This window comes from Salvia hispanica, chromosome 4 (assembly GCF_023119035.1).
Source record: "Salvia hispanica cultivar TCC Black 2014 chromosome 4, UniMelb_Shisp_WGS_1.0, whole genome shotgun sequence".
NCBI lineage: Eukaryota > Viridiplantae > Streptophyta > Magnoliopsida > Lamiales > Lamiaceae > Salvia > Salvia hispanica.
In genome coordinates this window covers 51,770,272-51,791,478 of record NC_062968.1, presented here as the reverse complement: position 1 = coordinate 51,791,478, position 21,207 = coordinate 51,770,272, and the positions used below count along the sequence as shown (strand labels likewise).

Genomic DNA, 21,207 nt, shown 5'->3' with positions numbered 1-21,207 from the left:
TTTGTTGACTTCAAATATGATAGTAGGAGTACTTGATATAAAATCTTTGATCAGAATTACTTTATATAAAAGTAGTACTAATAAAAGCAGATAAAATAAAGAGTAAAAGTAAGGGAAGAGATGAAATATATAGTGGTAGTATTATTTGTTTTGGATGAGTTGTAGCAGTAGAGTTAATAAAGAGAAAAAGTCGTCCAGGTTGGAGCACAAGTTGTGAGGGAGAAGAAAGTGAAGGCTGCTGCCGGCGAAGAATGAGACGGCCACACCGCGGCGGCACACAAGATGGGAAATTGCGGCACTAGGGAGGAGTCCGCCGTCGTATCCACCGCGCATCAACACCACCAAGGTCCGCCCTCATTAATTCAACCACATTTCTCTTTTATCTCTCCCCCTCCACAATCAGATCTAGGTTTCACTCCTCAATTCATGCTCAACTCTTCCTCATTTTCTTAATTCTTCTACCACACTGATTTACTTGCTTGAGACGAATTTCAAGCCCGAACATGTCTGGAGATCGCTACTCGCAGTTAGGGTTTCTCATTAATTGTGATGTAAAATTGCACTGTTTAATTGCTGGAAAAAAGAGTACTGTATTAATTTAGAGCGCAATGTGCAGTGCACCAGCAGCTACAAGTGCTGTCATTGCCGACTAGGAATCCAGCCACAGATAAGAAGCACAGCCGCTCCATTTCAGATCTGAGCGATCCTTCAACCCCCCGAAACTTCGAGGACTTCCGTAAAAACGCCCTGCTCTACACCCACGTCATTGCTTTCACCCTTTTTGAGCTTGAGACCATCACCAAGAGCTTCCGTTCAGACTACATTCTTGGAGAAGGTGGTTTTGGGACTGTGTACAAAGGCTACATTGATGAGAATGTTAGGGTTGGTCTCAAATCTCTCCCTGTAGCCGTCAAAGTGCTTAACAAGGAAGGTCTTCAGGGCCACCGCGAATGGCTAGTGAGTTTCCCATGTCTATTCCTGGGACCGGATGTTAAATTCCTTGTCCCATCCATAAACACGAGAAAGGTTATATGCTAATTTTGAGCTCATTGATGCAGACTGAGGTCAACTTCCTTGGGCAGCTCAGGCATCCTCATTTAGTGAAGTTGATTGGATATTGCTGTGAGGATGACCACAGATTACTTGTTTATGAATTCATGTTTAGAGGAAGTCTTGAGAATCATCTATTTCGAAGTATGTCCCGTTTCCGATCCCTTTCCAAGCAATGCTTTAGTGTTGTTTCCTATGCTTCTATGTTCAAATTGTCTCTGTATATGACTGGAATTGAAAATTTTAATGATATCTTGTCTATAGTGGGGTCACATAATATTTTTTAGAAGTGAATTGAAAGAAAGATTTTTCATGCAAATTGCCATCCTAATGAAAAGATTGTGTTTTTATATGATACCAAAATTACATGCTCAATAAGTCCAGAGATCTGAAAATATACTGTTCCGAACTAAATTTTTTTCCCAAGAGAGATGCTCTTATGGCCCACTGTCTCATCTACCACACTTTTCTGTATGATTGTTTCATTGCATTAAGCTATCATTGTATTTCCTACTTATTTTTTCTCTTGCTCTATTTTTTTTCACTATTATTCTTAGCATGATAATTCAGTTCTGCTATGTGCCAAATTGCCAATTTGAATAAAGTTTTTTATTATGTCATAATCATTTGCTGAACACAATTAACCTGAAATTTTGCTGAGGCATCTAGAAGCAACTGTTCCACTATCTTGGTCGACAAGAATGATGATTGCTCTTGGGGCTGCTAAGGGGCTTGCTTTCCTTCATAATGCCGAGAGACCAGTTATTTACCGGGATTTCAAAACTTCCAACATTCTGCTAGATTCAGTAAGTGATGCGATTGAAATTCTGTGGGGGTTATGTTTGAAAGTTATAATTATGCATTCACAATTTTGCAGCAACATAGTTTTATCTGGTATCACTTGCTTTCTTGATCTGGTATTTTATGCCAATTCTCTTTGTTGCAGGATTATATAGCCAAGCTTTCTGATTTTGGTCTTGCAAAAGCAGGGCCGCAAGGTGATGAGACCCATGTATCTACTCGAGTAATGGGAACCTATGGCTATGCTGCTCCTGAATATGTTATGACTGGTAATACAAAATATTTTTTGTTTCCTTGCACATTGTTATCTTTTTATATATATCAGCTGTTGAAATTAGTCACCAGCTATTGCAAGATAACTGTTTGAGGTTTCTGTAGGAAATGCATATCCAAAAGCATTCTTTTTATCTAAATAATAATAAGGGCTAGAAGCTTAATTTTCTAACTGGTATTACCTGATAAAGAAGCCTTCTGATGGTTGTTTTGTTGGTTTCTTTATGTCTTGTTCCAAAGGTTCCCTTTAAATAATGTATATAGGGGGTTTTCTAAATGCTTGCCTTTGGTCTTGATGTCTGGATTTTTTATTTTTTCACTGTGGAATAAATTAGATTTTTCAACAGGCAAGAAGACCATGCTTTTCAGTTTAAATGAGCAATGTTGATAGGAAGGACATCTGAATTGAACACTACAATTTTGGAAAAGGAAAACACTTTATTCCATGGCATATTGGCATATATTTCATTCTGTGTTTTCCTAAAATAAAAAAGATGTCAGTATGGAGAATGATCATAAATAGATATGGAAGTATTGAAAACTTGAAATTCATTCAGATTAGTTGTAAATTTTGCTGCATTCATACCTTAGATTAGATTCACACTTCAAGCCAATATCAGCATTTGAAGCGTGCACTTATTAGTCTTTTAATACCAATATAAGAAAACTATGTTTTTTAAAAGTATTCCAGGCAGTTCTGGGATAGATGTGAAAAGTTGATTCTCTTATATCTCTTCAAATATCTTCAACCTTTGTATCACTTATCTATGTAGATTCACCTCTTATGTGTTTTTCGTTCTTTTGCCGCCATGAAATTAAGTATACATAGCTCTCCTATCTAATTAAACTCTACATGAGATGCACAGGGCACCTTACTGCCAGGAGTGATGTGTACAGCTTTGGGGTAGTTCTTCTGGAGCTATTAACGGGGAGAAAGTCAGTAGACAAGACGAGGCCTAGCAAAGAACAAAGTTTGGTAGATTGGGCGAGGCCAAAGCTAAATGACAAGCGGAAAATGCTGCAAATCATAGACCCTAGATTAGAGAATCAGTATTCAGTAAGGGGAGCCCAGAAAGCTTGCAGTTTGGCATACTATTGCCTGAGCCAAAACCCAAAGGCCAGACCATTAATGAGCGATGTGGTTGAGACTTTGGAACCGTTACAGTCTAGTGGCGGTAATGAAGTCTCTCCATCATCGTCATCAACCCCTACGCTCCTGTGCAGTGGCAGTCCGTTTGTGACAGGAAGGATTCCAGATTATAGGGTGCATCGCAGATTTGCTGGGGCAGTCGGAACTGGAGTGGGTTGTCGGTCGACCAACCCGAGTTGCTCCCCTGGTGGCCCTGCAGCTTGCCGGGTTAGGTGAGGCAAGTCTCGGGGCTGTAGTCGCCTTCAAGATGTATGTACACGGTGTTAATGTGCCTGCCTGGTTATGTATATCATAATGGTGATAGCAACAGGCTTGTTGATTGTTAATGTAGCTAAGTGCTTTTGTGTTGATGATGCTTTGTTCCAAATTCGAAATTGCAATCTGGAGTGAGAGTCGATTTTACCGTCGATGTATGTTATATGTGTTCTTGTAGTAGTTTATTCTTTCGCATATCCGAAGATTTGCTGCCTTTTCCACTTTCAATCTTTATTTTGTATATGTAGTGTTACGTCTAAAAAGATCTCGAATCTGGTTCAATTTAGTTTTACTAAAAACTAGTATAATTATTGAAAGCGTTATACATCAAGCATATAATGACATTTATGTAAAAAATTAGATTACATCATTACATGAGTAATTGTCATTAGATTATACTGTACTTACATAGGTAATTAAATGACTAAAATGGGATATACATAATTAGTAAACTTTAATATACAAAATAATACTCTCATTTCTTATAATGACTACATAATCTGACATGCCACGTCGAATTCAATTTGAGAAAAAATCAAATTCGTAGGAAATTTACTACAAGGCATATGTTCATAATATTAACAACCGATCAATTTCAGCCGAAAATTATTTTATGTACATCACCCTAGTTAAAAACATTTATAGTAGACATGTAGATTATGATTACTCATATTGGCAAATGATAATACTCCACTTCATTCGGTCCCATAGAAAGGGAGCATTTATTTTTTCTGCAAGAGATTTTAAATACCCTATTATTGTTAGTGTGTTTGTAAAGAGAATTTTTTTAAAAAATAAGTAGAAAAAATGATACTTTTATTAGAAATAGGTGACAAAAATTTAAAAAAATTAGTCAATATGGAAAAATGAAAAAAAGAAAAGAAAAGAATATCCGAGAAGGAAAACGGGTATCAGTCCCCAGCAAGGAAGAAAGAAAGCTTAACCTAAGAAAAATAGAAGCAGGAGGCAGCCACCCTCCTTTCCTCTCAATTCAACCAATTCGATTGGTTGATTCATTCACTCTCCAACGTAACATACTCTTCCATTCGCAAACACTCGATTTCCTTTGAAACTTTCATTCATATTCCATCCACTACACATACATACATTCACACATACACACAAGAGAAATGGGCTGGGAAGGTGCAACCGGGCAGCGAATTGCGGTGTCATGGCTGATCGGCGGCCTTGTAATTGGGTTATCCGTGCTAGGTTTCCGCCGCCTTGCTTTGCCGCACTATAAGAAGAAGAAGAGGCCAATTAGGGTGTACATGGACGGCTGCTTCGACATGATGCATTACGGCCACTGCAATGCCCTCCGTCAGGCCCGTGCTCTCGGCGACCAATTGGTCGTCGGCGTTGTCAGCGACGCCGAGATTATCGCCAACAAGGGCCCTCCCGTTACTCCTCTCGACGAGCGGTATTCCTCAATTTTTTAATTTTATTTTACCATTTCCTTACTTCTTTCTAGTGTTTGTTTAATTGTTTATTCATACCTCTGATCTGTAATTGGTGATGTTGTACATCTGCTCTCTGCCCTAGGATGATCATGGTTAGTGGTGTTAAATGGGTGGATGAGATTATCCCTGATGCTCCCTATGCTATCACCGAGGAGTTCATGAAAAAGCTGTTTGATGAGTACAACATTGATTACATTATCCATGGGGATGATCCTTGCATGCTTCCGGATGGGACTGATGCGTATGCCCTTGCTAAGAAGGCTGGCCGTTATAAGCAGATAAAGCGCACGGAAGGGGTTTCGAGCACTGATATTGTTGGTGTGTAGTTGCAATTCTTGTTTATCCAAAATTGGTGTTTTTGTTTGCTTGCGTAAATGCGTGTCAATAATTACATCATAGTTGTTGTAACGGTGTTAGCAATGTGCATTCATCGGATTTATATGTTATTGCTCTATATTATGGTAACAGCTTTCCAACATAAAAAGTCAAAGCTTTATTGTTTAAATTTTTTGTTTTAGGTCGTATGCTTCTCTGTGTGAGAGAGAGGTCAGCTGGGGACAGCAATAGCCACTCATCTCTGCAGCGACAATTCAGCAGCAATGGGCGCTCAACTCTGCAGCGACAATTCAGCCATGGTCGCAACAACAAATCAGAAGATGGTGTCTCTGGTAGTGGGACACGGATATCTCATTTTCTACCCACCTCTCGCAGAATTGTCCAATTCTCGAATGGCAAGGCATGTGGATTTATAATGAAAATTTCACTGCTTATCTTAATACTCCATATTCTTTCTAGCTACATCAGGAATTATTTTAGTATTTGAAGACCATTTCATTTTGCTATCCTAAACCCTCTCTTTTCTATCTTGCTAACTAACATTCTTTAATATTATGTCTTGAGCTATTCATTCTGATGTTATTTTGATTGCAGACTTTGCAGTGTGACCTAACCTTTCTTCTCTATCTTGCTAACTTGCATTGATATTATGCCCTGAGCAAGGGATGTTATTATGATTGCAAATGTGACTCAACCTCTCTTAACTATAGCTTTAAGCAAATCTAGTAAACAGTTGGATTAGCTTCTTGCTTTTCTAAATGGCATGGAACCAAGGAAGCTTGATAATGTGAGTGTTATGGGATTCATACAAAAAACTAAGGCAGCTAAATAGAAACTTCTGAAATCAAGCAAAAAAAAAAACTTAAAAGTATATGCAGTGCCCTTACCAGATAGTTTGGTGTACTGTTTTGCCTTTTTGCATAAATTTATAAACTGGGTTTGTTGGACTTTAGAGTCGAACAAAGGACTCTCATGCATATCTGTAGCTAATCTGGTCCAAATCAGAGTATAATTTTTGCTCCAGTACCAAGTTTACATTTTTATAATGCCATTATACTGCAACCAATCCAAGCTTTGCTTCTTCCTTCATATGGGATGGCAAGATAGTGATCTATTTTGATAACCATGCTATAATATCAATTAGCTTTTAAAATTTAGGTATCTACAATATCAATTTAGATATCCAAGCTTTACTTCTTCCTTCATATGGGATGGAAAGAAAAGTGTCATTTAGGTATCTATAATATCGACTAGCTTTTAAAATTATCTTTTATTCTATTTCAGGGGCCTGGACCTGATGCTCGTATAATTTACATAGACGGTGCATTTGATCTTTTCCATGCCGGACATGTGGAGGTATATTATGGTTCCAAATTCCAATCGTTTTTACTTAATGTATCTATTAATTCAGATTATTTGACAGTATTGTAGCCCAGAATGTATGCTTTATTTAAAATTTAATGTCTATCTATCTAATCATATTCGTCTCATTCTTTTGTATCATGTCACGGACTTTGTTGAATTACTTTTGCTACATTACTACTTTTCCAATGCTAGCAAATTTTTTTTAACTTCTGTTAATATTATGTACTCAGTTGCTATTTGTTGTTTTATATAGATACTAAGGCTTGCCCGAGGGCTTGGTGACTTTCTTCTTGTAGGCATCCATACCGACCATAATGTCAGGTATGATTATTATTTTACTTCATTCCTTAGATGAATTAATTTGCATGTAAAATCTGATGTATCCCGGAAAAGATCACTATTCCTTGGTGAGAAATTTTTTTTAGAGCTAGTAGATTATAAACTGTTGTAGATGCTCCAGCTTTCATAGATATATCAGATTTATCTGGAATGGGTTGTGACACATGATGCTTCACATATCTACTAGTAGAACATAATCACCTTAACTATTATAAAGCCCTACAACCTCCGTCCACAACCAATAGTCATATTTATTTTTTTCATTTTTGGCCTTCCACAAATATTAGTCACCTTCTATTTTGGTGCATTTCTCTCTCTGTGAGGTGGACCTCATTCTCCACTAAGACTATTGGTAGTGGGAGGAAGTAGTAGTATATTTGCTGTTCTATTCTATCGGATGAAATATAAGTAATGATATCCTAAGTGAAGCTTACTGTTGCGGGATCAAATTGTCCATAATGGCAGAATGCACTTATGGTCTGTTTGTTTTCTTGGTTGAGATGACAATTGATTGGTTAAAGAATGAGATGTGATTTAGACTGAGTTTAAAGTATGCAATAATTACTAGTTCCTGCTTTGTGATGTTGAATAATTTGATTCTCTTTAAATAAAGTGAAGGATGAATGAAACCTACTAAAATGCAAGTCTCATTGCAAGTCTCTTTGTAAAATGTTTGATAGAGAAACAGTGAAGAACAGACCATTGTCTGACTACACTATATAAATGTCTGTTGTGGACCTGGGGTCTGGTTTGATCAGATGCTTTAAGCGGTGGAGTTTCCAATTCTCTATCAGCTCTTTTTTTAGGTTTATGGGGTTTCTAATGTCTTTTGTGATAGTGGGAACTTGAGTTAAATTTTACTTGATGAGGATGCTTTTTTGATTTTTCCCTGGGCAAATGCAGGCCAACCAGAATGGAATATGATAAACTTTTAGTTCTAGGATTTCTTGTCCATGGAAGGCAGAAGTTATGTTGAGTTTAAGTACAGAAAGTTGTACCTGTAAAAGTTGGTGGGATGATTTATTGCATTGCTATCCACCAAAACAACCAAATACTTAGGGCCTTATTGTAGTCCCTTGCTACGATTTAGAGAATGAAAAGAAACCTTTTATTTTCTTAGTATGGAATAGAATGGGAAACTTAATGTTGAATATTTCTGGTGACATAATTATCTGAAGTGCGAACTATTTATTCTAAGGATAAAGACACCAAAACTGATCTCCAGTATCCTTTTTATTAGTTCTTTAACATCCCTAACAAAGAAATGTGGATAGTGAAAATGCAAATGTGCTTTGAAACACAGCAGGGCAATGGACAGACATGCGAGAGAAACATTTAAGTGATGGGAGAGTCTCTTATTATTTAGATGTAGAAACTGTCATTATTTACTTGGTGCTTGCTCGACATAGTTATGAATGCCATTGTCAATGTTATGAATCAAACATGCTTTTGGTCATTTTTACTAGTGCACTCTCTAATGGCGTCAAAAGTTTACCCAGGTCTTTGTAATGTCCACTTGTACATGATTTTCACAAACTGTGATGCTTTGTACTAATTGTATGTCTGGAGGGTTTCTTCCAATTTGAATCGACTTGATGGTGCCTTTTACTCACAAGTAGTAAAATCCTACTCAGCCATTATATACTGCTCATGAAAATATTTACGTTTATATAGCCAATATCAAACTTCAAAGTTCCAATAGTGTGATTAAAGTCAAATTGTTAGTGGTGCTGTGGGTGCATTCTCTGCTTAGCATTCAAATACAACTTATTTAAAGGTGCTTGCTAACTTTGGCCTCAAGGTGTAAGAATAATGATAATATTGCAAACTTTTGAGGCAGATATTTGATAAAACTTCCACCCTGTCTGTTCTAGTGCAAAAAGAGGACGTCACCGTCCAATTATGAATCTTCATGAAAGAAGCTTGAGTGTACTGGCTTGCCGATACGTGGACGAGGTTATAATCGGTGCCCCAATGGAGGTGTCAAAAGATATGGTAAGTATGATGAATTCACATTTAACTAGTTACTTACTGCATGAATACAATATTCCATCCCTTGCATTAATGATTTAAGTCTAGTAAGAGGTAAAAAAGTTAGTGAAAAAACATAGTGTGTGATTGGTAACAGACAGTTGGCACCCAGTATATAAAACTAACTTTTAATTTCTACTTATTTCTCTGGTTAAAACACTTCTTCCTTCTTTGGTATTGAAATCATAGTTGACACCACTGGTTCTGAATCAGCAAACAAATCCCAATGTGACTTATTTACTTTGGTATTTCTTTTTTTCAGGCATATTCTTATCATTACTATAACTCTATACTTCTTTGACCTAGTATAAGTTAATAAGCAAACTAAAAGGCTTCAATGCCAAGTTCAAATTAGATAATTGCAACTGCAGATTGTAAATGCTGTAGATTTGATTTTTGGTTACATTCTTGATTCTTTTAGTTACACTTGGAGAATGTAGGCATGTTCTTCAAAAACAAATGCAACCTTTTTTTAGTGTCTTGAAGAATAAAGTACTATTTATTTAACACAGAAAGTAGCATATGCTTGTAGCCTTGTTCTATTGTAAGCATGTGTTAACTTACTACAAAACTAAGCGAGTTACTTGACAAGTGAGAATATAGTGTTATAGCCTCTATATTCTGAGGTCCAGTTCTATTAATAAATCTCACTTCATGGATTATAATTTATATGCCAAAGTAATGCTTTGAAACTTAAATGGCTGAGATCAACCCTTCCTACCATCAGTTTTCCATCCGGCTTCTAATTCCTGATGCTGCAGATTACAACTTTCAACATCTCTTTGGTTGTGCATGGATCTGTTGCTGAGGATAATGATTTTCAGAAGGTAACAAATACGTGTACACATTTAGCTGTTCAGTTACAAATATGATTACCTAGGTTTGCTGATGCTGTGGGACAAACCCTGTTATTTTTGCAGGAGAAGGAGAATCCTTACGAAGTTCCTAACAGTATGGGTATTCTTAAGCTCTTGGAAAGTCCTCTGGAGATTACAACCAGCACGATAATCAAGAGGATCGTATCGAACCATGATGCATACCAGGTTTTCAACCATCTAGTCCTTTAGATTTACGAGTTAATTGGAAAGATAAGTGATTAAAGCGATTGTTGCAGAAACGGAATGAGAGAAAAGCTGAAAGTGAGAAAAGATATTATGAAGAGAGAGCTTTTGTGACAGGAGATTGATTAACTGTTAGAATCTGGAAAGAGTAAGACCGCATGACTTTGGTTAACAGTTAAGCCATTGTTTTCATATTTGTGGTAGATGTTTTCATATTGAGTAAGCCTAGTTTGATTTCAGGTGGAGAATACTTGGGTTGACTTGATGCTAAGTGGACATTCTTGCTTCACAATAAAGAGGATCCTCTCATCACTGATGTTTTTGTCTACTTGTATTTTTCTTTTGAAAGAATTTGAATTTGGTAGAAGCTGTAGAACAGGGCAATCAATATCACTATGACATGTAGCAAACAACAGAATACTTAAACTTTGATGAATATCTTAACTTTGCTGAATTGATGATTGATGAGTTTTGGAATACATTTGAGAAGAAGAAAACTAAATTAACATGCTATTGAAGAATAATACAATACGACAAGGATAAAACCTAAGTTTCCATTCCAAGATCAAGTCTTGGGCAGTCTAGACTCTAGAACAGCTTTCGGCATATATCCTTGTCGATGATGCATTGTTGTCTTGTCGTTGCGGACTTGATGGGTGCTGCTGGGCACGTCTCAGCAATCCCGGTGAGCAGTGGCATGGATCTCGGCGTCCCTTGCTCCTCTTTTGGGTGCGTCTCAGCAATCCCGGTGAGAAGGGGTGTGGATGTCGGCGCCCCTTGCTCTTTGGAAATGGCATCCATGATGGTGCCATATACAATCTCAAACAAACGCTGCTCTTCATCCTCTTCACCACCATCATCAGCCACATTATCAAATTCTTCAATGAGAGAGGAGGCAAAGTTGAGGCGACGAACGACGTGGCTGTGCGACTCATCTCGGTATTTGAGGCGGCGCGGAGCAAGCAACAGCTTGTCGGAGCCTGGGGCAAAGGAATCGAACAAGGTCTCTTTAGGGGTTTCGACATCTGGAGAAGAATGGGGTGGGGAATGCTCTGCTTTTTCCTCTGGAGTTGCTGGCCCAGCTTCCTCATCACCTGTTTTACAAATCAAACTCCAATTTTTCCCACAAATAGCTTGTTGTTCATCGGCGCAGACCTCAGACCCCATGGCTTCCTTTCCTTTGCAGTCAGCTGAGCTAATAAGCAGTTGCTGGAATTAAAAAAAAAAAAAAAACAATTTCAGTTGGGGAAATAAATTAGGGTTCCGGTGAAAGGGGGAAAAACGTGAAATGGAAACGGAAAACCGAAGCTGAGCCCTAAGAAAACGGAGAAGAGGAAACCGAAAGCAAGGAGAAGAAAAACAGACCGGCGATTGATGGAATGGAAGAGGAAAAGCGGCGGAGAGGGGTGGGTGTCTGTGTGGGCGCCGCGGAGAGAGGATGAAATTGGCGGGCGATGGAAGTGATAGTGAAAGCTTGGCTGCCGCTGAAATTGGGACAATTTTGACTCTTCACCTTATTTGCCTCACGTGATGGGCGGATGGATGCATATCCAACCAGATGCTCTGTGGGTCCCACTTCCCGCCCCCAATTTTTCATTAAATAAAAGCTAACTTTTTTATTTTTTTTAAAAAGCCTAAGGCCATCTGCAACGCTATCTCTTATCCGTCTCTTACAGAATGTCGGCTCCACTGGCTCCGCTCTGATAATTCGCCTCTTCTCCCCTGTATATCGCGCAAAATTTTTTGACATCTTTGTCCGTTCGGTCCCAATGACTGCGGAGCATCTTCACGTTGCGGCGAACGGTAGTCGTCGACCTTCGGGCGTTGTAAAAGTCGGTGACTTTTTCCCAAAAGCACTTGTGGGTTTGTTGATTCCCGACGACAGGATCGTACGAGACGCTGATCCAAGCGTCGTACAAAGCCAACGTCTCGGCTTGGCTGTATGCATGCCGGCTGCCGTCTCCACCAACCTCTGCGGCCGCTGCCTCCTCTTCCTCCTCGGCATTGACGCCGAGACTGAGGTTGATCCTGCCGGAGCCGGAGCCGGAGCCTCCACCGATTGGCCGGTCGGGCAAATTGCGATCAGGCGCCAAAAAATTCTCCGAAATTTGGGATAATCCCGGCGATTGCCCGTACTCTGGGAGGGGAGGGACGATAGTATGCATCCACATCAAAATGTGGTGTTTGGTACGCCGGCGGGGTGGTCGAGCCTTGGGTGCCCGGTGACGAACCGGGAGTACCCAAACAGTTGTACATGCTCGCCCAATCGTCGAACGAGTTCAAGTCGAACCCGAAGGAGCGCCGCCTGCCGGAGCCGCCGGAGCCGCCGCCGCTGGAGTTTCCATCGCCGAACATTTTTTCAACAATTTGAGAGTAGTGTTTGTGTGTAAAATGGGAGAGGAATGAGGAATGAAAGTTGTGTTTGTGTGTAAAATGGAGTGTGGAGTATATTTATAGAAGAATTTAAAAAAAAAAAAAAATTGAAAAATTCGACCGTTTGGTCCCCAACGGTCATTTGACCGTTTGAATTTTTTTTTTAATTAAATTCGATTTTTTCGAATTTATAAAAAAAAATAAAATTATTACGTCATAAATACGACGCCCACTCGCGGGCCGGCGAGTGGGCGTCACGCAACGCTCCAGCGCGCGCCACGTGGGCGCGCGCGTCGTCTCGCCAGCTCGAGGCCGGCCTCGCCGTGTCGCGTCGCGCGACGAGATGTCTCGTCTCGTCGAGACGAGACGAGCCTCGCAACGCTGACTCGATGCTGGCTCGTCTCGTCGAGACGAGACCGAGCCAAAATCGAGCCCGCGTTGCGGATGCTCTAACTTTCTTATCAAAAGTTTTTTAATATTCTGATTATTACTCGTAATTTAGTACTAGTACATTGGATGAATTTAAAATACTCGTTACTAAATAGTGGTAACAAAACACCCCAATTTAATATTTTCTGATTATTAGTAATATTGGATCTGGGTGAGCAGTCACCAAAAGACATTGTTTTATAATAATTGAAAAAAATCAAAACTTTATTATCTATTATTCCATTTTCATATTTAACGAGAATACTATAAATAATTGTAATTAGACCAAATTTTATTAATTAAATAAGTAATATACAATTAGTATATAAAGATATGAGAGTAGAAAAACGAGGAATCACGAGGATATATAACTGAAAAGAGAAAAAGTCGTTAAGATTTTGGACGTCCAATTTCTTTTTCTTTTTTTGTTCCCATCATCGTAAGAAAACATTCTTAATCTGTTGGCGGAGAGAGAATGGCATACCGGAGGAAACAAGGATCCATGTCACGATCATCCACCTTCAAGGAAGAAAAGAATCCCCCACCCGACGACGGAGAATGGGCCGCCGCCTCCACCCTCGCCGCTCAGGCAATCGCTGCCTCCGCCGCCCAACGCCAGTCCACGGTTCGGTCTCTTATTATATACACATTCGGCATTCCATTCATTTTTTGTATTAATAGATCCATTTTCTCTTATTTATTTAATCGCATGAATTTGATTGAAGTTTTGATTGTATCCAAACATGTGATTAATGTGGGATTGATTGATGAATGGGACAGGGAGGTCCCACGTATGACTACACGGCCATGGGAAGCTCGAACGAAACGGGCAGTTTTTGGGGAGTTCTTGCAAGAAAAGCCAAGGCCATTCTTGAGGATGATGACATTAAATCACGCCCTCATCTTCTCAATTCCCCAAGCCAGAAGAGACTAGACTCTCCCAAGGCTCATCCTCCTACTCAGGTTTCCATTTCAATTTTGATGAAGATCAAATTTGAGAAAACAAAATAAGAAAAATGGCTTGACAAAGAATATGGATGTGAGAGATGAAGAGGAATATTAAAACAAGAAATAGAAATGTATTGTTAATAGTATGCACTATCTGCATTCTACTAGTTGAAGCATTTCTTTTAGACACAAAGATTAAGGAATGAATATTTAGTGAGTTAGGTGAAGATATACGTGAACAGAAAAGGAAAATGACTTTCCCAAGGCTCATCCTCCTACTCAGGTTTCCATTTCAATTTTCTCCAAATCGTCTGAAATCATGACGTCGATGAAAATCAAATTTGAGAAAACAAAATAAGAAAAATGGCTTGACAAAGAATATGGATGTGAGAGATGAAGAAGAAAATTGAAAGGAGAATTAGAAATGTATTGTTAATAGTATGTACTATCTGCATTCTACTAGTTAGAGCGTTTCTTTTAGACACAGAGATTAAGGAACGAGTGTTTAGTAGTTAGGTGAAAATATATAAAATAAAGTGAAAAGAAAAGGAAAATGATTCAACTATATTAGGACGGCAAAAAAAGTACATGAATCATGGTTAGACAAAGCTAGGAAAGAAAATACTTCCTAGAAAATATGTTTAACAAAGCTCTACCAATATTTTATTTCTGCGTTCGCCATTGCAGATTCAAATATCGAAGAAGCTAGACACTCCCAGTCCGAGTCACGCCGCGATAGCTTATTCCACGAGGAGCAACATTGCCAAAACCTTGGACCACGGAGGAGAGAGCAAGGGCCATGAAACTCCTAAAATACAGATAGTAAGAAAAGGAAACAATCTAGTGCAAGAGATGGGAGACAACCATAAATCAACGGTACAACAAGTACCTAAGAATCCCACCACCCAAGAAGATCTGCTCAAGGCATCTCGCGACGTAAGGTTGCTACACTCTCTTGTTTTATAATCACTCCGACACGTAATATGTGTCCCATTTTTCCATATCAATTAACTTTTCTTTACATTCAATGAAATCTCACATTTCATTATAAAACTAATACAGAGTACTTGTATAAAAGTGATATCTATGTTCTTCCTTCATGCTTTTTAAAATCTATGGCGAGTCAAAGTGGGACACATTACAGGACGGAGGGAGCATTTCTTTTTCAGTAACTGCATTACAGTTTCTTGGATGGAATATCACAGGTGGCGATGGCGACTGCTGCCAAAGCGAAACTACTGCTTCGGGAGCTGAAAACGGTAAAAGCTGACCTGACTTTTACGAAGCAGCGGTGCACTCAGTTGGAAGAAGAGAACAGGACCCTCAGAGATAATCGTCCGGCTCACCATGACGACGACATGGTATTTATAGAGAATTCTTTTTAAAATAAGAACTAAGAAGCAATAATACTGTTTAATGCAAAAATAGTGTAATTGTCATGTGCAATACTGATATACTGATGCATGTGTGTTTATTGATGAAAAATGATTCAGATTCGGGATCAGCTGGAGACACTGCTGGCGGAGAAGGCGCGTTTAGCTCATGAAAACTCAGTGTACGCGCGTGAGAATCGCGTGTTGAGAGAGATAGTGGAATATCATCAGCTGACGACGCAGGATGTTATCTACGTGGACGAGGGGAGTGATGAGGTCGCAGAAGTTCATCCAATCTTGTACTCGGCGTCTCTCCCTGACTCCCCTACCTCTCCACCGGATCTCTCCTCTCTCTTCCGAAGCGCCTCCGCCACCGCCCAACTCCGATTTGACCCTTAATTTTTTCAGTTTTAATTAATTTTGACTTGTTTGTTTGTTGTTAAGAGGCGTTTTGTATTTGAACATGATTGATAAACACTCAACGTGCATGTATATTGACTTCGAATATCTTGGATACAAGAGAACTACTTGTTCACTTGTGCTGAAATCTATACTTAAAAAAAAATGAAGGTTGCAATTATGGCATTATTAGACCATATTTGCTCCTTGACTGATAAATAGTGGAATGTAGAGACTAAGCATGTCAATCGCGAAGCGAATTATGTGGTAGACTTTCTGGCTAACTGGGGTCTGACAATGAATGAGATCTTTCGACAGCTAAATAATTCTCCAAGTGGGGCTATTAATCTACTTCAGCTAAATAAGATAGGTGAGACTGAATCACTTGCTGCCTAAACATGTGTTCTTATAGTGCTGACTATCTTCTTGTAATAAAAAAAAGGGATCCATAACGTAAGAGCATATCTAGTATTACAAAGGATGAGATTTTTGTATTCAATCATAAATGAATTTGCATTTATCAATTTTCCCCAATAGAAGGGCACCCAAAATTTGAGAATCTAATTTGTTTCTTTAAGTAAGGCATATTATTTTAATATCTAATAATTACTCTTAATAGAGCAGAATCTATCCCGTTTCTATAAGTAATGAGTCAAAAAATAATTCAAGAAATGAGATTAGGTACTAGTGTTGAGAGAAAGAAGGAGATATGATTGAAACTTCAAAAAGATATTAGCATGCACGCTTTTAGGAGATTCGTTAGGGTTTTATTGATGATACACATATATAGAATTAATCGGATAGATGGATAGATGTAGCACGAAATATATATGTTAAAAAGCATGATTGTGTTGTTAATAATGTTGTGGACATGTAGAGTGAGTGGTGAATTAAGTAGTAGGGACTTGGATGGTGTCCTACAAAACTATGCTTTGAAGGCGTTTGCTCGGCGGCCGAAGACCGGCGTGGCGTACGATGGGGCCGTCTCTGGCATCAGAGTATCGGCGATGAGGCTCAAGACCGGAGCTTTAAAGAGGAGAGGAGTGAGCATGTACCAAGAGTTCCAAATTCCAAAGGGAGTGGTGACACATCCCTATGTGGAGAGGCTTGCTCTTCTCTACCACAATTTGGCCAATTGGTCCTTGGCATACTACCCTCCTCTTGAGGGCTACACCTATTTGGCCCCGGTGATCGGTCTCCTTGCTTACGACGCATCGCAGTTGAAGACGCGTCTCGACATACGAGCATCCGGCCAACCCATATCCATCAATTTCTCGAAGCTGCTGCTGGCTCCCATGGCCATGCCCGCGCATCCAAAATGTGTGTTCTTTGATGTCAACGGGTCGGTCTACCTCAGTGACATGATGTGGGGTGGTATCTGTACAACTTTCCAAGAGGGCCATTATTCTGTTGTGACTAATACTAGTATTGCGCGAAACGATAGTGCTAGTACTAGTTCGACTCGTTTGAAGTGGTGGATGATCGTTGGTGGGGTGTTGGTGGGGGCGTTGGCTTTGGGAGGAGTTGCGGTTGTGTCGAGGAGAATGTACGAGCAAAGGATGAATAAGAAGACGGTTGCGGAATTGAGTGAAGCTTTCTATACGAGTAGCGATGGCACACCGGCGGCTATGCCAACAAGGACTCTTCCTAAACTTGAGAATGAATATGTACCCTAAATTCACCCCTTTGCATCTTTTTTTCACTCAACTGTTAGCTAGCTGCCAATTGCTTGTACACTCAAATTGGCCAAGGAATATCAAATATGATAATCACAAGCACCATTAGATCCATAAATCTTTAGATTGTGTTTCTACTCACAATTGTTCACTTCAAACCCAACATTTTCAAACAATTCTAACATACTACTAAAACAAATGGCTTTAAAGAGTTTCTGCCAAAAATCATCTCTTCTCACGCAACGAATATATTTTACTCTAAAAGCTATCAGTATTGAATTAGAGGTTAAATCATTTTAATTATATTTTTCAACCTACTTTTTCTACAACTTTCTTCCCAATTTTAAGATATAGTTCGAAGAAAATCAGAATTATAGAATATGAATAAAAAAAGCAAAGGTTCTACAAACTCGTTCTGTAAAATGATATCTATTGATTTGAGACATATGACTATAAAATGGCATCAGATGAATTCATATAAATTCGATTTTATTTATACCAATTATCAAAAGGTAGTTATAAATCTATTTACTTAAAAAGTACAATATCAACTAGTTAAGCACTATCAATTTTCAAAAACTAAATTCTGTGTCTTGCCTAATTTCGAAAAACTGATTGCAATATGTTTATGAAAATCAGTACTCCGTGTAGTAATAATATATATTGATGGTCCAACAACTTCACCATTCTGATTTCTGTTTCAAACCCAACACTTTCAAACAATTCTAATCTCAATAAGAATAGACTTGCATGTTAAACAACATATGTATTTCAACAGATTTATCATAAACCACATCCATAATCACCATAATTCTTGCACAGTTTGTCATTATTTATTCCAGCATGCCACCAAGCATTGTAATCTACATCACAATAAAAGAAGCCAGAATAAGTGATAAATAAAGAAGCACACCACAAGAGATTGTAAATTAGTACTCATTGCCCAACAACTTATTCAGATACAAACACTAAAGAAACTAAAACGACCAAACTGGGATTAAGAACCAACTGAATCTTTATCTAGCCACACTTAAGAGCTAGGAAGACATGCACCAGTTTTGGATGATCTCCAGATGCTGAAAGAGGACCAATATATTTGCAAAGTGATCTGTAATCATTTTGAAAATAATAAAAGAATCGGTTGGGAGTGTAAGAAGCTGGCTGTGAGTTAGGTGGTGGAGGTGGTTGGTTCCAAATTTCTTGGAGGCTTACTTGTACCCTTATTTCTCCCTCGTGCACCTATTCCATCCCTGAACTCCTTATATGTATGAGGGTGATTGTTTAAGGAGACTGTGGAATAAGCATAGAGGATAACAGCAAGCAACAACAACCTACCCTGATTCTATTTGGATTGTTCACATGATTTCATTTGGAAAATATACTAGTTTGGGCCGAGTTTTAGGTGACGTTGGTGAAGGTATTATATTTTAATTGAAACTGGTTCCAATACCATACATAAAATGAGAGTTGTGGAAGGAAATATGGATAAACTAGTAAACTTGTATATTCCATAATCAGACAGTGGCAGTGCACACTTCATTTATCCCAATTCCTGGTTTATTGACTGAATTAGAATTTATGCATCAGCAATGGAAATAATATATTGTCTGCAAGTGTTAGCTTTCATCAGAAATTGAGTTAAGTTGAAAATAAGATCTACGGACAAAGGTATGATGACAAACCAAATTGTGCCTAACTACCCTGTTTTTACATGAGCAGTACAGACTGCCACTTTTAACCAGTTGTGCTTCATTTAGCTTAAACTTATACATGATGTATGAAGAAAGTGGTGCATAAATATCCCGTATCCCATACAAAGTTATGACTGAAGCACCTAATCGCTGAGCGTGTAGCTGTCAAATACTTCTGTGATGTTCTTAGTTCTTGTGAAACAGGGAAATTATGAAATAAATTGAATAGAGAACATGGTCAAAGAATTGGATGAATGTCTAAATATAATCCCACTATCTCAGTATTTGGTATTTGCAAGCTCTGGCTCAGGTTGAGATAAATTACCACTAGTATCAAGGAAGCATTAAATAATTACTAAGTACTAACTTAACCGACAAGGCCTCATTACAACTTGAGGACAAGACTTTCCCAATACGGATGGTTTTCTTACGCATGAATTAGGATGAGAATGGGATTAGATGGGAGATGTATCCCTATGCATGATCATGAATAGGGAAATATATACAGACCTGCCATTAACTCACCTAGCTCAAGAAAACTTTGGGGAGACTACAAGGGTCGTAAGGTGGGTGTCGTGGTTCATAATCTTGAACCCGCTAAGGTTGGGCTAAGTAACACTCATTACAATATCTTATTTAGACCTGCTCCATGTATTGAAAACACCCTTGACATCTTTCAGATTTGCCAGTGTTTTTATCTGTGAGAGAGGAGGAGAAGATGGAAGAAGACCACAAACTTTTGATTGATTGAACGACCTAAAGGAGGGTGGAAAAACCAGATCTGGAGAACAGGTTTGCAGGCCTAAACCCAGCAGTTTTTATGCGGGGAGAGACAGGTTGTGTTAGACTATGAAGCAACGCGCAGCAGGTCTCGGGTTTCATCAAACCCACCCCGTTGAACATTCTACATATGGATCTAATAGAGGATAATTAGTACACTTTTTTGCATGATTGAATGTTCGTTCAGCATATGTAACTCATTGCTCATCAATACAGGAGAACAGATGAAGTTCTATGCTTAACATAAATCAGTGCAGTCATATTTCCATTTCATCAGCACACTGAACACTTTACTCAAGTGCGATGTTCTATGAAATATATCTTTTTTTATATCTCCAAAACAGACATATTTAGTATCAGATTTTATCACGTCTGAACTAGTTGCATATACATGTATTTTAACATGATAAACTTTCATGACTGTGGAGTGGAATAACTCAATACAACATTTCTTGCAAACAAAGCACTTACAGCTACAAATCTTATAACTTCAATCCCAACCACTCACATGCTACTATAAAGTCTAGGAAATTGCCTACGAGACCAAGAATTCCATTACCCTCTCAAGTCAAGCTCAAAGAAACTCAATTGCCCTACTGGAAATATAAAATGGAAGTGTGCAGAGACAAATTCGTCTACATGAGAAAGAATCTTGTTCACTAGCTCAAACTTTCTAGATGTGAGCATCAAATTAGGTCAACTAATACACTGAGAATGCTTATATTAATCAGATGGTAGTATATCTAGACTCTAGGGTGGAGAATGAAGATAGTAAAAGAAAAACAGGAGGCAAACAAACCTAAATCAGGTGGAAGCAGGAGGCGAAGAGAGCATCTCGATGATTTTCTTATCGCGTTTCTCCATAGCCACATCCCAGACGTCGTTCCCAATGTGCTTAGGCTGCGGAATCAATTGCGAATCATCAAAGGAATGTTAGAGTAATGTAAGATAAAAGTGGAGAGGAAGATACGGACGCGGCCGTGAGCAGCTTTGTGGATGTGATACTGAGCGTTGCCCATAACGCAGAGCATCCCTGCTATAATTCCCAATGGCAGCATCGCTTCCAACCACACCAGCCCCATTCTCTTCAATTGATAAGATCGGCGACCACAAATTTACTCAGATCCCTCAATTCCACCTCTAGTACTGGGAGAAATGTTCGATTTTCCTTTCCCTTTTACTCTTCCTCTCGGTCTCTCAAAAATCAAAATAAAGCTAACTAGATTTCTGGTAAAATAAGTTTATTACAAATTGTCAGAATAATTTTATTCATGCTATTTATATGCAATTGTTGTTTTCTTTATCATATATGTAATTCGTCAAAGAAAACAATTTTTTTAAGTGTCATATACAAAAATATATCTAAATTTGAGAACTTCCTAACTTTTTTCAACAATTTGCCTTTTTGGTTACTATT

General features: G+C 38.6%; 6 protein-coding genes across 8 annotated transcripts; 4 read left to right on the top strand and 2 right to left on the bottom strand.

Moving 5' to 3' along the window:
• Positions 1-159: 159 nt before the first annotated feature.
• LOC125221952 (probable serine/threonine-protein kinase PBL8) lies at positions 160-3,724 on the top strand. Of its 2 annotated transcripts, none has more exons than XM_048124301.1 (6): positions 160-346; positions 617-957; positions 1,059-1,194; positions 1,720-1,856; positions 1,997-2,120; positions 2,991-3,724. In XM_048124301.1, exons 1-6 carry the CDS (start codon positions 283-285, stop codon positions 3,488-3,490), a joined length of 1,302 nt encoding a protein of 433 aa, XP_047980258.1. In that variant the 5' UTR covers positions 160-282; the 3' UTR covers positions 3,491-3,724. The 2 variants fall into 2 exon arrangements, with proteins under 2 accessions (XP_047980258.1, XP_047980259.1); XM_048124302.1 differs by lacking the exon at positions 160-346 and adding an exon at positions 509-526.
• Positions 3,725-4,431: 707 nt separating this feature from the next.
• LOC125221953 (ethanolamine-phosphate cytidylyltransferase) lies at positions 4,432-10,575 on the top strand. Of its 2 annotated transcripts, none has more exons than XM_048124305.1 (10): positions 4,432-4,949; positions 5,072-5,307; positions 5,508-5,725; positions 6,610-6,681; positions 6,944-7,011; positions 8,904-9,024; positions 9,822-9,887; positions 9,981-10,103; positions 10,175-10,269; positions 10,351-10,575. In XM_048124305.1, exons 1-9 carry the CDS (start codon positions 4,660-4,662, stop codon positions 10,244-10,246), a joined length of 1,266 nt encoding a protein of 421 aa, XP_047980262.1. In that variant the 5' UTR covers positions 4,432-4,659; the 3' UTR covers positions 10,247-10,269; positions 10,351-10,575. The 2 variants fall into 2 exon arrangements, with proteins under 2 accessions (XP_047980262.1, XP_047980260.1); XM_048124303.1 differs by having other exon boundaries at positions 4,433-4,949; positions 10,362-10,575.
• Positions 10,549-11,645, bottom strand: LOC125221955 (unknown protein 1-like). The gene is made up of 2 exons (XM_048124307.1): positions 11,487-11,645; positions 10,549-11,330 (listed from the first exon to the last, which is right to left on the bottom strand). Exon 2 carries the CDS (start codon positions 11,286-11,288, stop codon positions 10,710-10,712), a length of 579 nt encoding a protein of 192 aa, XP_047980264.1. The 5' UTR covers positions 11,289-11,330; positions 11,487-11,645; the 3' UTR covers positions 10,549-10,709.
• A 1,770-nt stretch (positions 11,646-13,415) lies between these two features.
• LOC125218698 lies at positions 13,416-15,687 on the top strand. Its single transcript, XM_048120436.1, has 5 exons — positions 13,416-13,548; positions 13,704-13,886; positions 14,559-14,807; positions 15,077-15,232; positions 15,365-15,687. Exons 1-5 carry the CDS (start codon positions 13,426-13,428, stop codon positions 15,641-15,643), a joined length of 990 nt encoding a protein of 329 aa, XP_047976393.1. The 5' UTR covers positions 13,416-13,425; the 3' UTR covers positions 15,644-15,687.
• An 816-nt stretch (positions 15,688-16,503) lies between these two features.
• Positions 16,504-17,319, top strand: LOC125221369. Its single transcript, XM_048123489.1, has one exon. The coding sequence runs from the start codon at positions 16,504-16,506 to the stop codon at positions 17,317-17,319; it is 816 nt and encodes a 271-aa protein (XP_047979446.1).
• A 646-nt stretch (positions 17,320-17,965) lies between these two features.
• On the bottom strand, positions 17,966-21,027 carry LOC125219301 (NADH dehydrogenase [ubiquinone] 1 alpha subcomplex subunit 1-like). Its single transcript, XM_048121242.1, has 3 exons — positions 20,765-21,027; positions 20,590-20,690; positions 17,966-18,182 (listed from the first exon to the last, which is right to left on the bottom strand). Exons 1-2 carry the CDS (start codon positions 20,870-20,872, stop codon positions 20,595-20,597), a joined length of 204 nt encoding a protein of 67 aa, XP_047977199.1. The 5' UTR covers positions 20,873-21,027; the 3' UTR covers positions 17,966-18,182; positions 20,590-20,594.
• Between the last annotated feature and the right edge of the window lie 180 nt (positions 21,028-21,207).